Raw genomic sequence first — 15,050 nt, forward strand, 5'->3', positions numbered from 1 at the left:
CAAGGTTACATTGTGTTACCTTTAAAAATACATTGTTACAGTTCCCTTTCAAGGGAACTCGCACTGCGTCACTGCGATGACACTTTCGGGACACCTCCAGGGGTAAGTGCGTCTGAATGTGTATATAAAATTCAACCAATGATGAGGCTTAACGACAAAGACAGGGTGATGCGGGAGCCAGGAAGAATATTGCTATCTGAAATATTGCCAAAGATGGCGTTACAGGGACGCAGGAAGTATGGCAAGGGAGAGCAGCGTCTTGTTCCCTTCTTAGGGAACAACAGTTACATACGTAACCCAAGACGATGTGTCAAACACAACTATGCAAAAAGCATTTTGGTATGAATCAACATTCGCATACAGAAGATATAAGCATTTAAAGCGAACAGTTTATTATCCTACACTACACAGGGAATAATATGGATTTTTTCTTGCATAAAACAGATTCAAGCACCTTTAATGACCTGTATGTATATTTTCAAAAACTTCCCAAGGCCTTGCATTTTTTTCCCCAAGATTCACAAACTTTCAAGAATTTTAAGGACCCATGGGAACCCTAAACATAGTAAAAGACAATGCTCATAATGCATTAGATGCCCACAGAAAATCATCCGATGTTGTCATCCGAGTATTGGCCAATAGAGGGCAGCAAATGAAAGGTCCTTATTTTAACATGCACATACATTATAGAGATGATAAAACAGTTCACTTGAAAAATGTTTAGATACCCAGATGAGCACTTGTGAATAATAACTAGATTTATAACGTTGGCCAGGTTAGTGACATCAAATCTTTAATCGATGAATTTTGCTTATATTTTGTCTATTCTTGATATCTCAATGTTAATATCCATTTTCCAGGAGTGGGTCATTTTCTTAAAGGGCCATTACCTACAAACCAGCCGTCATCACATTTCTCAATCACTTGTACGATGTCTCCCTCCTTCAATTCCAGCTCGTCTCGATTCTGGGGATTATAATTGTAAACTGCTTTATACCTGTATGAATAAAAAAACAATAAATAGTTTTATTTCTGTGTCTGCATTATTTTGGTAAACATTTATGAACATTGTATTAGGTGCTCACGGTTGTCGTGGGATCACTGTAGAAACAGAAGACGGTGATGTTGAATGAATCTTAATCTGGGATTTTGGCTGTGGAGATTGGGTTTTGGGTCCATCCTAAAAATGTTATTTAAAAAACGTTTCAAATACTGCAAGATCACGATACAATTTGACTAAATATTTACAACCATTCACTCCAATATAGGTTTTTCAATGGACAGCTATCATCTATAGACAAGGGTGACTGATTTACAAGGTCCAAAAGTCCCATTTAAAACTTTGTTTTAGGATTTTGAATAAAATTTGAGAGATTGGCCTTGTTAAATTATTAGTACAAAAAGTCATATTTCCTTGTTTTAATGTATTGGTCTAGCCCAGTGGTCTCCAACATGGTGCCCATGGGCACCAGATTGCCCGCACAGTCTGTGAGGTGCCCGCCAAAGCACATTATATTAATAGTCTCAATAGTAATATTTATTTATTGCATATTTTTATATTAGCTTGGCTTCTTTTATGTATGTTAACACTTTAAACAATTATAAAACATATCAAAAAGTAAAATCAAATGGAATCAACAAGTAAAACAAAAGCTTTTTGAGTAGATAAATATCAAAAATTAGCCTTCCAGCTTGTTTTATCCATTGTGGTAGCCCTTGCTCACAAAAAGGTTGGAGACCCCTGGTCAAGTCATTACAATTCATTTAAAGACGGTTTACTCTTTCTTTAAAGGTGCAGTGTGTAATTTTTAGAAGGATCTCTTGACAGAAATGCAAAATAATATACAAAACTATATTATCAGGGGTGTATAAAGACCTTTAATAATGAACCGTTATGTGTTTATTACCTTAGAACGAGACGTTTTTTATCTACATACACCGAGGGTCCCCTTACATGGAAGTTGCCATTTTGTGCCGCCATGTTTCTACAGAAGCCCTTAACGGACAATTTGTTTACTAAGTTGTCTCCAGCGATGACATGTTTGTCCGGTGGTGGCTACCGTAGCTTCTCTATGTGTTTCAAAAGCGAGGGGTGAGCAGTGGACTAAGCCGTTGGTTGCAATTCGCAACCTCACCACTAGATGCCGCTAAAATTTACACACTGCACCTTTAAACTAACTTGTATATCAGTCTCTATGTAACATGTTAACGCGTGGTGTTTTATACAAACCTGTGTGATGTGCGAGTTATAGTTGTTGTTCAGTGGCAGTCCTGGACCCTGGGGAGATGTCAGCACATGATTGGATGATGACACAGGTGATCTGGTGCCTGGGCTGTGAGGGTGCAGTGATCCGCTCCGGTTGCCCGTGGGTGCGGTGGATGAAGTGACGGCAGGCGAATACAGAAAGTGTTTTGGGGAGGTGGGCTGTGCAAGTGACAGAGGGGAGCGTGATTGGCTGGAGTGTTTGTGAGGTGAAAGAGGAGACTCAGGGGAGCGTGTGGAGGGAGACAGGGGAGAGTGCAGCGGCCGGCCGGGGCTGAGGGACTCTGAGGTAGCGCTGGGTGAGAGAGGCGAGGAAGGATAATCATCACTGGATTTAGTGCGGGGCAGTTTGTTGACCTGGACGTGGTTGATTGGAAAGATCCCACTGCGGTTGGTGCCGGCGATACGACCCTCCAGCCAGTGATCATCCACTTGCCTGACTATAGAGATGACTTCACCCTGAACCCAAAACAAGAAACGGGTAAGAGAAAGGAAACAAAGTGAACTGGACAAAGATGACTAAAATCAGGCCTGTGTATGATTGATAGGAGTAACAAAAACATCAATCTGAATATTAGCAATAACAACCAAGTATCATTTTCTTCTTCTGTGGTGTATTGTTTAATATTTCTGCCACCTTTTTAAAGGGAAGCTCCACGGGTAGGTCCGCATTAAAGTTGAACAGGGCTACTGCTTCTCCATATTCCAGCACCTGGACAGTGGGCGACTTTATTGGAGTTGGTTTTTCTGTTGAAGGAATAATCTAGAAAGAAAAGAAAATGGTTAATGTAACAAAAACAGGTAATCGCATTTCAAAATCCCACACAGCCATACCTCCACATAGGTGGTGGGAAAGATTCCCACTCTCCCATGATGCTCTCCTTCATACCAGTTGGCGTCCACCTGCCGGTGTATGTACACTACATCACCTTTCTGTAAGGTCAGCTCTCTGAGAGGACAAAGATGAAAATAATGATTGCTCAGGGGGTATAAATATACACTCTTACAGTCATCTATTGATCAGACCCACTTCCATACTATAGATAGTAGGTGAAAATCAGTATGTGAGGTCCGAATACATACTGTAGTATTTGTAAAACAGTAGGTGAAAAGTAAATCTAATAAAAATACCACAGAAATAGTTCAGTGGTACAGCATTGCATTAGCAGCGCAAAATGTCATAGGTTACAAATGTGTAAATGTAAATCAGTAGGTACTTCATTTAATTCAGTACATTCTGTCACAGTACACAATTTCGGACACAGCGGTAGTCTCACCCCCCAACTTGTGCCACTGGTTGAGCCAATATAGCGCTGATACAAATAGTAACGTTTATTGTATAATAAACAAACCTTACAAAAAACAGTACTGGTGTGCATCTTGAGACCAAACAATGGCACTGATATATATTAAGATATGGCAATATAAGGTGTTTTTAAATTAAGGCAGCTCAAACATGCATTTTAGTCTGGGACTAGGATATGCCCTGTCCGGGAAACCATCCCATAATGTATCTCTCTATACATATTAAGCTTGTGTCAGTAAGGGAGTTTGCACCTACTTACTTTGGCGACTGTGCTTGAAAATTAAATTTGGCTCGCGCCGCTTTCATCTGCGTAGATAAACATTTTGCATTATAATATATGTCTAAAAACTGTACTTTTTATTTAAACTTTATAGATAAAAGAACAAATACCTTCCTGTCGTCTTTCTTAGGTGGGAAATCCATCTTTTGATCCGTCATTTGATCTGTAGAGGGAACCAAAGATCAGATATGAGATAACAGTCCATACTGTATGTTGGAGCCATTCTGTGTATTGGCATGGGTTGGCGCTGCGATCTGCCACAAGGCTTCTTAAGACGGTGGCTAATTATTGCAGGTGTGGCGCACAGCGAGGTGCATGGTTTTTGACCGTGAGACACGGCGTAAAAGCAAATCATGGATACTGAGAGTTAAGTTTATTTTGAGAAATGTTTTACTTTTCATTATGTTAATAAATGGATTGGCATATCCGACTTTATTTTTGGACGTTTGAAAGTTTATTATACTTGCTTTAATTATTTAAGCCAAGAGGAAAGTGCGCCAATACTATATTGACGGTTTCATCGGACGTACGTGATACACGTCTGGTAAAGTATTTTGTTGTTATTTATTATTAGCGGAGTTTACCGGAAGTTACTGCGGGCCGCGACAGTCGCTTGTTTATCTTGTTACTGCTGAAACCGTCTATACAGTATAATGAAGAGAGAGTAACCAATAAGATCATGATGAAAACAACAACAACATAATACCATCAGAATAGAGCATGTATAATACTATTGGATCCCAAGAGATTAGGTTATTAACCTGTGTCTTTCAAAATATGTAACATCATATATAAAAATCTCTTTTTTTCATGTTTAAGTGATATAATTCCCAGTGCTTTTATTAATCTAGAAAATGTGAATAAGATCAACCCAGTAACTTAGTTTTGGTAAACCATTCTCTGCAAGCATGTGATGCTCCCCTGGTGATGTCTGAAGGGGATCATACCGCCCCTTAATCTGCACTATTCAACCACGCCACTGCCATTTAGTGCAGAGATCAGCTCATTCGCATGTTTACGGACATACCCAAAACGCACATTTTTGTACACACCTACAAAGTGACAATTTTAACTTGCTATAATTACTTATCTGTATGATATTTTGGTGGGAACACCAAAGACATATTTGACATCTTAAAAAAGTCTTGTGAACTGTCCCCTTTAAGAAACATTTATATGTATGTATGCATGTATGAATATTTAGATTTTTAAATAACGTTATATTATATATTAAAGCAACACTATGTAGTTTCCATGTAAAAATGACTTACAGCTCCCCCATGTGGTTGAAAAGCGCAACAATGCCTGGTATCAGACACTCTTCTGCAGGCAGGGGGAGGGGCGGGGCTTTGTGCTCTACCCTCCACCTCGACTTTCAGAGTGTGCTTGTAGCAGCTAGGAGGCTGCTCAGGTTGCAGCAACAGTACAATTTGTCCAGTTAAAAGTTGTTCTATCACTGAAATAATTTTAGAGACATTATTTAAAGGTAAAAAAACTACATAGTGTTGCTTTAATTTAAAAATATATACAGGTATATACATAAATAAATATTTTCTTACATTTATAGTATGTGCGTATTTATATACACATAATTACACACAATACACACACAAATATATTATGCAAACACAAACTTTTATTTTGTATGCGATTAATCGCAATTAATCTTTTGACAGCCCTAATTAGGACATTTAAATAGTTTTTACAAACATAAAAAACAATTTACAAAAAAACATTACAGGTGAGCATCTTGAAACAAAGCAATGGCACATATATACCATATGGTTCGATATGTCAATGCAGGGTGTTTTTAAATTAAGAGCTCAAACATGCATTTTAGTCTGGGACTAGGATAAGCTCTGTTCAGGAAACTGCCCCATAAGGTTTATATTTAACATAAATTAGTTGCGAATTAAACTAAATTAATCATGAACATACGAATTGGGTTTAAGCTCCGTGCATGTTACTGTTTAAAGCGGCAGATTGTTTCTGAATGAACCTCATGGCTAATATATAATCAAAACATGCATGCTGTTGCTTGATATGCATTTCCTGTCCTGACAAGCTCCATTTCTGTTTGTTGTTTTGCATAGTTTTGTTTACGCTGTCCGTGTAGTATTTGCGTAAAACGTGGAGAAATCAGAGGAAAGGAGTGGCGAGTGCTGCTGAGTACAATGAAGGAAATAGGAAATGCAGTAGGGGAGGGGACGAGAAGACAAATTTCTTACCATAAGCATGTATGAAGCTAGGTGTTGTGCCCTGCTTTACAGCGGAGCAGGGGATTATGGGAGATCTGTAAAAAATTTAGAAAATCACAATTACAACAGCATACTGTATTAAAGCATACTTAAGTAATATGCAAAATCCACTTTTACAAGGTGTTTGGACATAAATGTGTGTTGGCAGACCCACAACAACCCTACAATGAAAAAAAATCCACCCTGTCCTTCTTTTTAATTCCTATTAAACCAAAGCAGTCTCATTAGACATGCTGTTTTGATTCTCTTGTTAATGTGACATCACACTGATAAAGCCATGGCCACTGAGTATTATTTATAAACACATCTATATCAGAAATGGCAGCATGGCATTACCGAAGACATGAGGCGATCGTTATATGAGAACCCACAATTGTCTTACCGACATGAGACAGGCCTGCCACCATTTTTTATATGGTAACATTTTTTTGTGTATGACGTGAGTTGCGTGAAGAGCCAGGATATTACTTATTGTAACTCTAAATGTGTTCGGGTGAAAAAGAAAGTCATTTACACCTAGGACACACCTAGAATGACATTAAGGTGAGCAAATGATGGGGTAATTTTCATTTTTCTGTGAACTATTTCTTTAAAAGACAAGCTTGCAATAAAATGTTCCTCTGGGCTGCATGCCACAAAAACAACAGATGGACTGCCTTGGCTATAAAGATACCAAACCAGTTTAAAACATTGTAATATTTATGATCATGTGAAAAACCTGAGAGACTTTAGTACTAGAGCTTTCTCCTGGGTCCTTATGTTAAAAAACAAGTAATTTTATAAACAACCAAGTTGAAAAAAGTAACAAGCTGTTCCATAAACACTACTAAACCCAGTTCCTGTTGTTAGCAGATTTTCAGCCCCAGGTTAATAATCATTCCAGAAAAAAGGAAGCCGTAAAACTTTCCTCACTCTGTATCATTACAAGTTTTGTAGCAATGTGGCATTTTTGGCATTTTGTGGGTGGAGAGGTAGTCAGCGGGAGCTAAAGGAGGCAATATGAGCTCATCAATGTGAAAACAGATTCAAGAATGTGTCTCTGAGATGTAGGAGATATTCTACCGGGCCCCTGGCCGAGCAAACATTGAAGCTAAAAGTGTCCGAATGAGGATCTCAACTCTTAAGGACCAAACTTTGCCTTTTATAGCTCTGCTGTGTCCATACGCCTCATTTGAGAAGCATTGATTCAGAGAAGGTGAAATAATGTTGGGAAGGTAGCCTACTTGAAATGTATTTGATACAGTTAAACCATAAACGACTTGTGTAATGTTCTGTAATAATAGCAATAGCATTAAACAATCAGATTAGCCCAACATAAAAGAAATCATTTACTAGTACAGTAAAAACAAACAGCCTGTTAACAGATTGAACAAGTTCAAGCATGAAAGTTAAGACCGTGACATCCACGCAAACATCGACATAAACGCAACTACGCACACAAACAGCTCAGCATGGGGGCGGTATGTGGGCCGACGGCCAAAAAGTCAACAATTAACCAATCAGACGAGGAGGCCAGACATGTCATATGACCTTAATAACGGACCGAAAAACAGGGTCTAGTGCATTTAGTCACATTGTATCTTTAATAAGATTGAGGCATTATTGAGCAATTTCTGTATAAATGCACAAAACACTAAGAATTATGAAGAAAAACCTGTTGGATTAAAAAAACATATGTATGGTGAACTAAACCGGACATAACATAACTGTGCACATGCACATATAGGCATAAAAACACAAAAAAATAGACTACAGCTGAAACTTAGAAACTAATGTAATGTATCTAGCACAGTGATATATATCTATACTATTTTGTAGGTCAATAATCACATTATACAGTATATGGATGTTTCATTTTTTGTAAAAGATTAGATTTGCCTTTTTTATTGAACACAATGATGGACCATTCTCAGATTATGCTGGAATTAACATGGATCATTGGTTTATACACAAACTTGAAGTTCATAGCTTAAATTCACACTGTCAATAGGGAGACCAAATACACACAAATTGTGAAATTCATGTTCATTCTTAATTAAAAATGTCACTAAGTTAGTTATTTATTTTAATAGAATAAATGTAGCAAATTAGAAACATAGAAATCATTTGGTCTCCAGTGTACAGACACTCAACAACATTATAAAAAACATAGACATAAACACAGACAGACTCACCTGTTCTCAGGTCTGTTCTCTTCTGGTCCTTTCGTGTTGGGTTTGGTCTCCTGTTAATTGAAATCACAGTGAGTTCATGCACCTGCACATACACACTCACCCTAGGACACAGTTAAATCAGGAGTATTTGGGAGCAGCTCTGTGAAAATCTCAAAGAGGCGGTGGCCATTCCTGCATAGAAAGTTTCAAGTTTCCCCTGGGTCCTAAACTCCCCCAGATACATTACATATCTGAATCACATGCGACAGGTGATGTCATCAGCAAAGATTTCTACAAATATTAGCACAGTGTGAAAGCCTTTAAAGGTGCACGTTCATATTTTAGTTTTAGACTATGTAGTAGAAGATTTATCATTTAATTTAATGTTTTCGTAAAGTCTATGGCTTTCTTTCTTTCTTAAGTTAAAAGCATGTCCTGTCTGCTGTTTTCAGTACAATGAAAGTCAATGTGCTTGTCGAAATGCAAGATTTATGGAGCAGATGTGAAATGCGTGGTGGTGGCCATGGATTTTGGCTGTTCAGCATGACAGGAAGTGACAGAGAGGATCAGCATGCACAGCTGTCAGGATGCGAAAAAGTCTTTGACTGCTTTTTGGCGTAACACGCAGGAGCTTAAAACTAATACCTTGTCTGAGTGGTGTGGGAATTTTTACGGAAAACAGTGAAGTTATAATGGATGACTAAAGTCTGGACAGAGGTCCGAAAGATGGAAAAACATTTAGAGGGGTAACCAAAACACATCTTATTTTCACCATCATTCAATTTTCATTTAGCATTATTATTTGCCTTGTAACAATTGTACAACACAGTTAGGCATATGTGCAATTTTGGACTACATGTAGGTGTGCAATACAGGATTACAAGCGATTAAAGTGATAAGTCATGCTGGATCCAGGGAAGGAAATAGGATTTAGATTTTGGAGGATTGGTCAGAGGAAGGGTCAGTACCTCACCCCTTCCTCGCCGCTGGTGCTGCTTCTGTGACAACTTCCTCTCTAGACCACGGATATCTGAGTCCAGCTCCGCCTCAAATCGATTCAGCTCCGAAACCAATGTCGCCTGGCAACGCCATGACAACCATATGACACGTATGAGATTATGTATAGTGATGGCAATGCAGGGTGTGGTTATGTTGAAAATCCATGTGAGGAATGGAAGGTTTGATGTTTTTGTTCATTGTCAAAAGGTGTACATCATAAAATCCAGAATGAACTGGTATTTATTTATAAGCCTGATTACATTTAGTTGAATTAATGAAGTACTTGATGGTAGAAAATGTTTCTTAACCCTTAAACTCTGCAGACCCACTGGTGGGTCCAAAACTAATTTTTTGTATAATATATGAGTTTGTGATGTATGTAAATATTATGTATATGTATACATTTAAGAAATGTTTTATTTAAATATCATTTTTTATTTATATATAATTTAGAATACATGAAAATATAAATATAATATATATATATATATATATATATATATATATATATATATATATATATATATATATGTAAATGTTTCTTAAATACATACATGAATGTGTGTGTTTTTATATATACATAATAATTATACACAGCACAAACTCATATGTTATGCAAAAAAATACTTTTATTTTGTATGAGATTAATCTAGATTAATCTATGCCCAGCTCTATAAAATTTGTAAAAAAAATATATAAATAAGTTTTCAAAATGTTCTGTAAAAATTTTTTTTTGAATTTGCTCCAAAGTATGTGGGTAGATCCCCAATTCTGCAAAACTAAATATTTAAATTGCATAATGGGTGGAAGATAAATCTAAATTTCAATTTCCTTTTTAAGATTTTACTGTAAACTCTTTACAAATTTAACAATGAGCTACTGCACAACTTTCTCTATTCTATTATTATTAGAGATTGCTGATGCAGTATAAATTCAAGATATATTCAGATGTGTGCTGAGGAATATGAGGGCAGATGCTCACCTCTATAGATGGGGAATGAGGTTTCAGTGTTTGGTGATGTAAGGGCGACTGTGACTCTGGCTTTAATGACTGTGGAAAAACAAATCAAAAACTAAATAACAGTGAGATTACAACAATGTATAGTATGTTGAGGCCACATTAAGATAAAAAAAAACTATTTATAATGGACTCATAATTAAATTTTTACCCTTTCATAATATAATTGAGTGACACTGTTTCAAATATGTTTATATGCTTCTGTTGATATTACTAGAGACATTGAAAGGAGTGAAGAATAACAGACTGAAGTGAAGAAACAATGTTGGACAGCACTTACATAAATCATGATGTTAAATTTCTCAAATTACTAAAACCACAATTGTCTAATATGTTTAATAAAAATCACAAGTCACCTCTGCTTCATACATCCCCATAACTAAAGACCAAACAATCGTTTCTTTCATTCTTGCAGGGTAGTATTTTAAACTAATCCGGACATAATGAAATGGCATATTTAGCATTTGAAAAATGCTTAACTTTGTGTAACTTCTAGAAAGATCTCTTGACATGAACACATTATTTTATTACCAGTGGTGTATTAAAATGATTACCCAAAATGATTACCTTAGAATGAGCCATTTTTATTTACATACACCGTGGGTCATCTTACATGGGAGTCACCGGCGTGTTTCTACAGTAGCCCTAAACAGACAAACTGCTCTATAGATTGGGTTTTGTCATTACGTTGTTTTAGACAATGACATGTTTGTCCTGTGGTAACCGTAGCTTTTCTATGCGCTTCGAAAGGGAGGGGTGAGCTGAGGACTGAGCTGTTGGTTGCAATTCACAATCTCACCACTAGATGCCACTAAACATCGCTAAACTAATAGTAATAATCCAAATTACAGGTTAGACTGTGTAGATGGGGAGTCAATGCACAAAACTGTTTCATATAGTGAGGATGCTTTTAAAACATTTATAAAATCAGAAAACAATATATATTATTGCATATTATTTTAATGCATTACCAATTGCATAACATCAGTAAACCTCAGAAAAAAGATAAAACACAATAAAAGTAGTCTGTATGATTTACAAGCTATCGTGTGCCTATGACCTAAATGCTATAGAGGACATTTATGCAAGAAATTTTATGTTGCTTATAAAGTGTACAGCATCTGTTGTTCTTGACTGACAGACATGTGTCACACAGCATCACAAACAAGCCATTAATAATTTAACAGGAAACCTGTTAATGTAATGGTGTTATGGCATGATCATAGATAGTGTTTGTGTATATTTTCTAGCGATCATGGCAGTTTGAGATATGGACAGGACAGATATAACTGTGTTTTCAGTATTTTCAATACTCTACAGAGCCGATTTATGTTCCTTAAAGGGACGCTTCACCCATTTGCATTGATCTTTGTATAGTTAGAACCCCAGTCATGTTTTTGAATGGTCGTGCATCATTTCCTCAGTTGCCGCTGATGCAGGAGAAATACAGATTTCAGCGTTGCACTTCCTTCTTTCAATGATGTAAAATCATCATTTTGCATCATTGAAAGCAGGAAGTCAAATATCTTTGTTGAGGGGATGAGAATACAAACACCTTATCTCATGTCAAATACCCTTACTCTTATCTCTGTCAAATAGGCACCAAATTCGAAATGTATGTTACATTTCGACCACAAATATGACGCACTTTTTATGATTTAAAGATTAATGTTTCTACAGGTGAAATGCTCCTTTAAGACTTTTCTAGATCATCAGAGACTGTTGCACAATCTTGTGTTTGGAACTGGGGCTGCATGTTTGTGCTGCTGCCTGATTTGCATTACTCTTTTAATGAATCATAAAACAATACAGACATGTTGTGCAAACCGTGATGCTGCAAAGATCAGTGTTAACACACACACACACACACACACAACACACACATGCAGTTTAATAATTATTACTATTGTTTACATAGGCGACACATCGACACAAAGGTCAAACAGAGAGATATTTTGTTTATAAGCTGAGAAAAATGTTCTTATACTTTATTGCTGTTGATGTAAACATATGAATAGGTTTCAGCAGATCATATGATGTTTGAAGGGCATGCAGTCTAGCAGTTGTCTCTTACCTGAGTGTGGTTCTCCACCGGCACTCCTATACCAGGCTCAAAGTCAAATATACTTTTCGGCTGTGGGTGCTTCCCTATGTCGTCCAGATCAGCCCTTTAACAAAACACAGAGAGAGAAGAAAGAGAGAGAGAGAGAGAGAGAAAGAGAGAGAGACAGGCCACTTTACTATGCAATCATTGCTGGTTCATGTAGCAACACATCCTAACCTGCCTGGTGTTGTTCTTTATCTTTGTAAACTCCCTGTCTCTCTCTCTCTCTCTCTCTCTCTCTCTCTCTCTCTCTCTCTCTCTCTCTCTCACCAGTCGGGAAGGGCTCCATGTTGGGTGAGGGTGAAGGGGTTTGAACGCCCGTCCTGTTGGGAAGAGTCTGGTGGAGGTGAAGATGACAGCTTCCCTATACAGGCAGTTAAAGAAAATGTGTCATTGTATTAATATCACTGAAAGACTTTTCAATATAATATCATTTCTTCATTTTATTAAATACAGTACAACACAATTATTTAATTCATAGTTCAGAAAATTTAGTATATTCAAGTATATTCAAAACATGCTTAAAAATCTATTAATTAAAAAAGATTACATTTTAAACTAAAGAAATACAGCAGAAGTACAAATTAACATTGTACTGGTTGTTAAACAATAGTTAAATGTTAATGTAACTGCACTGCATTTGATATAGGTTGTTGTTTTTCTATGTATGTTTGTGTGGCACAGTCCAGTTTAGCCATCGAACACAGTGGCTAGGAAAACACTGATAGGGTTTTAATGTTAAATGTCACTGTTAAGCCACTTACTTTCTCTCCAGTCAGTATCAAGCTCTAGAAGTAAAATAGACAAAACATTTCATTAGAAGATGAACCCTGCAGTAAACTTTAAATGTTTGACTGCATAAGGAATAGTTGACGACGGGCCGTTGAATTATTCGAAAATAATGCACACCCAAAAATGCGGCATGATGCAAAGTGTTGTTTTTTATTTTTTAAGACTTTTGACAGGTCAGGTGTGCGTTTATCGAAAAATAATGCATACCTTGGAACATTTCTCAACCAATGAGAATAAAGCATTCAACAGCCCTGTGGTATAATTTAAAACATTTGACAGGTCAGGTGTGCGCTTATGGAAAAAAATATTGCATACCCATGGAACATTTCCCAACCAATCAGAATAAAGCATTCAACAGCACCATGACATAAATCTTTATGGGGTAGTTTCCTGGACAGGGTTTATTCTAGTCCCAGACTAAAATGCATGTTTGAGCTGTTTTAATTTTAAAAACATCTTGCACACCACACCCGTAATGTTTTTGTAAGGTTTGTTTGCCTATTCCTGGATTAATCTAAAACATCTCCAGAACACTGCACCTATATCTATTAACTATTTAGTCATGTACATTTCAAATGAGTGGTGTGGAGTAGTTGCTAAAAGGGTGGGCTGTAACCCAGCATAAAATAGCCGTCATTTCAAAGTCTATAGACAGGATATAGTCCATCTATTAGTAACCCACTTGAATTTAGTTACATGTTGCTTTTGCCAAAATAACTTGTAAGATGTTTTATATTCCATCATGTAAGCAAAGTCAACAGTAATTCATTAATTTATTTTATTTCATTTATTTTGGATGATGGTTAGATGTCTATAAAATGTCCACATGCAGCCCAAAACATTGCCTTTTTGGCCTGGACGTCTAGGCTGTGTTTGGGTGGCTTTTGATGTCTTTAAAATGCAAAATTGCTGGCTGGGAACTGATAGGTTCTTCATCTTAATAAATGTACTGTAAGTCCATTGGATAAAATTGCTGCTATATGACTACATAGTTCATTCTATTTAAAGACCAAGTGATAAAGTGAGATAATGCACCAGTTAAGATCCTCACATGACAGCCTGCTATTAACTACTTTGTCTGTATAAGCTCAGTATTAGGCTGGTGTCTATAGAAACACATTAACAGGGTGAGTAATGTTTGCACTATAATGCACATAATTACTCTGCATAGCATTCCACTCATTAAAGCTGATTTTCTTACAAACTACTGCAGTAAAACTCAAGATAATCTGTATAGTCATTAAGCTCAGGGTTACTGGCCAAATATCCCAGAGGGCTTCTGTGTAGTTTTGTATAACAGTTAGTAATAAAGCACTACAATAGGACAATTCCATGCAAATGTCAAGCTTATAAAGAAAAGTAAAGTTTTTACCCAAAAACAAGTTTTAACCATACTGATATCTCAGATGTCAATATTTAGTGAACTGTAAAAAGTTTAATCATCTTGAATTTTTAATTCATTTCAACTCTCTTGACTTGTAGTGAGAAGTTGTTATAAATTATAATATATATATGAAGAGTTTGGTTCCAAAACGCAATAAATCCATATTGACAAATTTCGGTAAAAACGTGTTTTCTATACCAAGAAAGTGACAAGATGAAAACCACTATTTTCTGTTACAAACATTCCTATAGCATCTTTATGTTATAAAAAACATAAAAAAATTCAAATCCATAACTTGATTTTCAAAGATTTATTATAAAACGAATTATTTTTTCCCCAAAATGCAATAAATCCATGACAGTTTTTGTTTCAAAATGCTAGAAATCTATTAATTCAATGTACAAATGTGCATTCATCTTTACCATTTTATATTTATTTAGTTGAACAGTTATACACACTGACTAAAAAAATAAACATTAATATCATTAATTTT

At 36.3% G+C, this 15,050-nt stretch overlaps 1 protein-coding gene across 10 annotated transcripts in view; it reads right to left on the reverse strand.

Moving 5' to 3' along the window:
- Positions 1–15,050, reverse strand: part of sorbs3 (sorbin and SH3 domain containing 3) — a 54,810-nt gene that overhangs the window by 1,542 nt on the left and 38,218 nt on the right. For 8 of the 10 annotated variants that reach the window (XM_055168291.2, XM_055168293.2, XM_055168294.2 and 5 more), the window contains exons 7-20: positions 13,146–13,169; positions 12,652–12,745; positions 12,352–12,445; positions 10,242–10,310; positions 9,229–9,339; positions 8,282–8,331; positions 6,078–6,142; positions 3,960–4,012; positions 3,829–3,875; positions 3,098–3,212; positions 2,901–3,026; positions 2,231–2,722; positions 1,086–1,180; positions 891–997 (exon numbers count right to left, since the gene is read on the reverse strand). In XM_055168291.2, the coding sequence (XP_055024266.2) occupies positions 891–997; positions 1,086–1,180; positions 2,231–2,722; positions 2,901–3,026; positions 3,098–3,212; positions 3,829–3,875; positions 3,960–4,012; positions 6,078–6,142; positions 8,282–8,331; positions 9,229–9,339; positions 10,242–10,310; positions 12,352–12,445; positions 12,652–12,745; positions 13,146–13,169 (1,542 nt within the window). The remainder of the gene's footprint in view (positions 1–890; positions 998–1,085; positions 1,181–2,230; positions 2,723–2,900; positions 3,027–3,097; positions 3,213–3,828; positions 3,876–3,959; positions 4,013–6,077; positions 6,143–8,281; positions 8,332–9,228; positions 9,340–10,241; positions 10,311–12,351; positions 12,446–12,651; positions 12,746–13,145; positions 13,170–15,050) is intronic. The other 2 variants (XM_055168296.2, XM_055168295.2) reach the window with 2 other exon arrangements.

Source organism: Misgurnus anguillicaudatus, chromosome 5 (assembly GCF_027580225.2).
Source record: "Misgurnus anguillicaudatus chromosome 5, ASM2758022v2, whole genome shotgun sequence".
In the NCBI taxonomy this organism is placed as follows: Eukaryota; Metazoa; Chordata; class Actinopteri; order Cypriniformes; family Cobitidae; genus Misgurnus; species Misgurnus anguillicaudatus.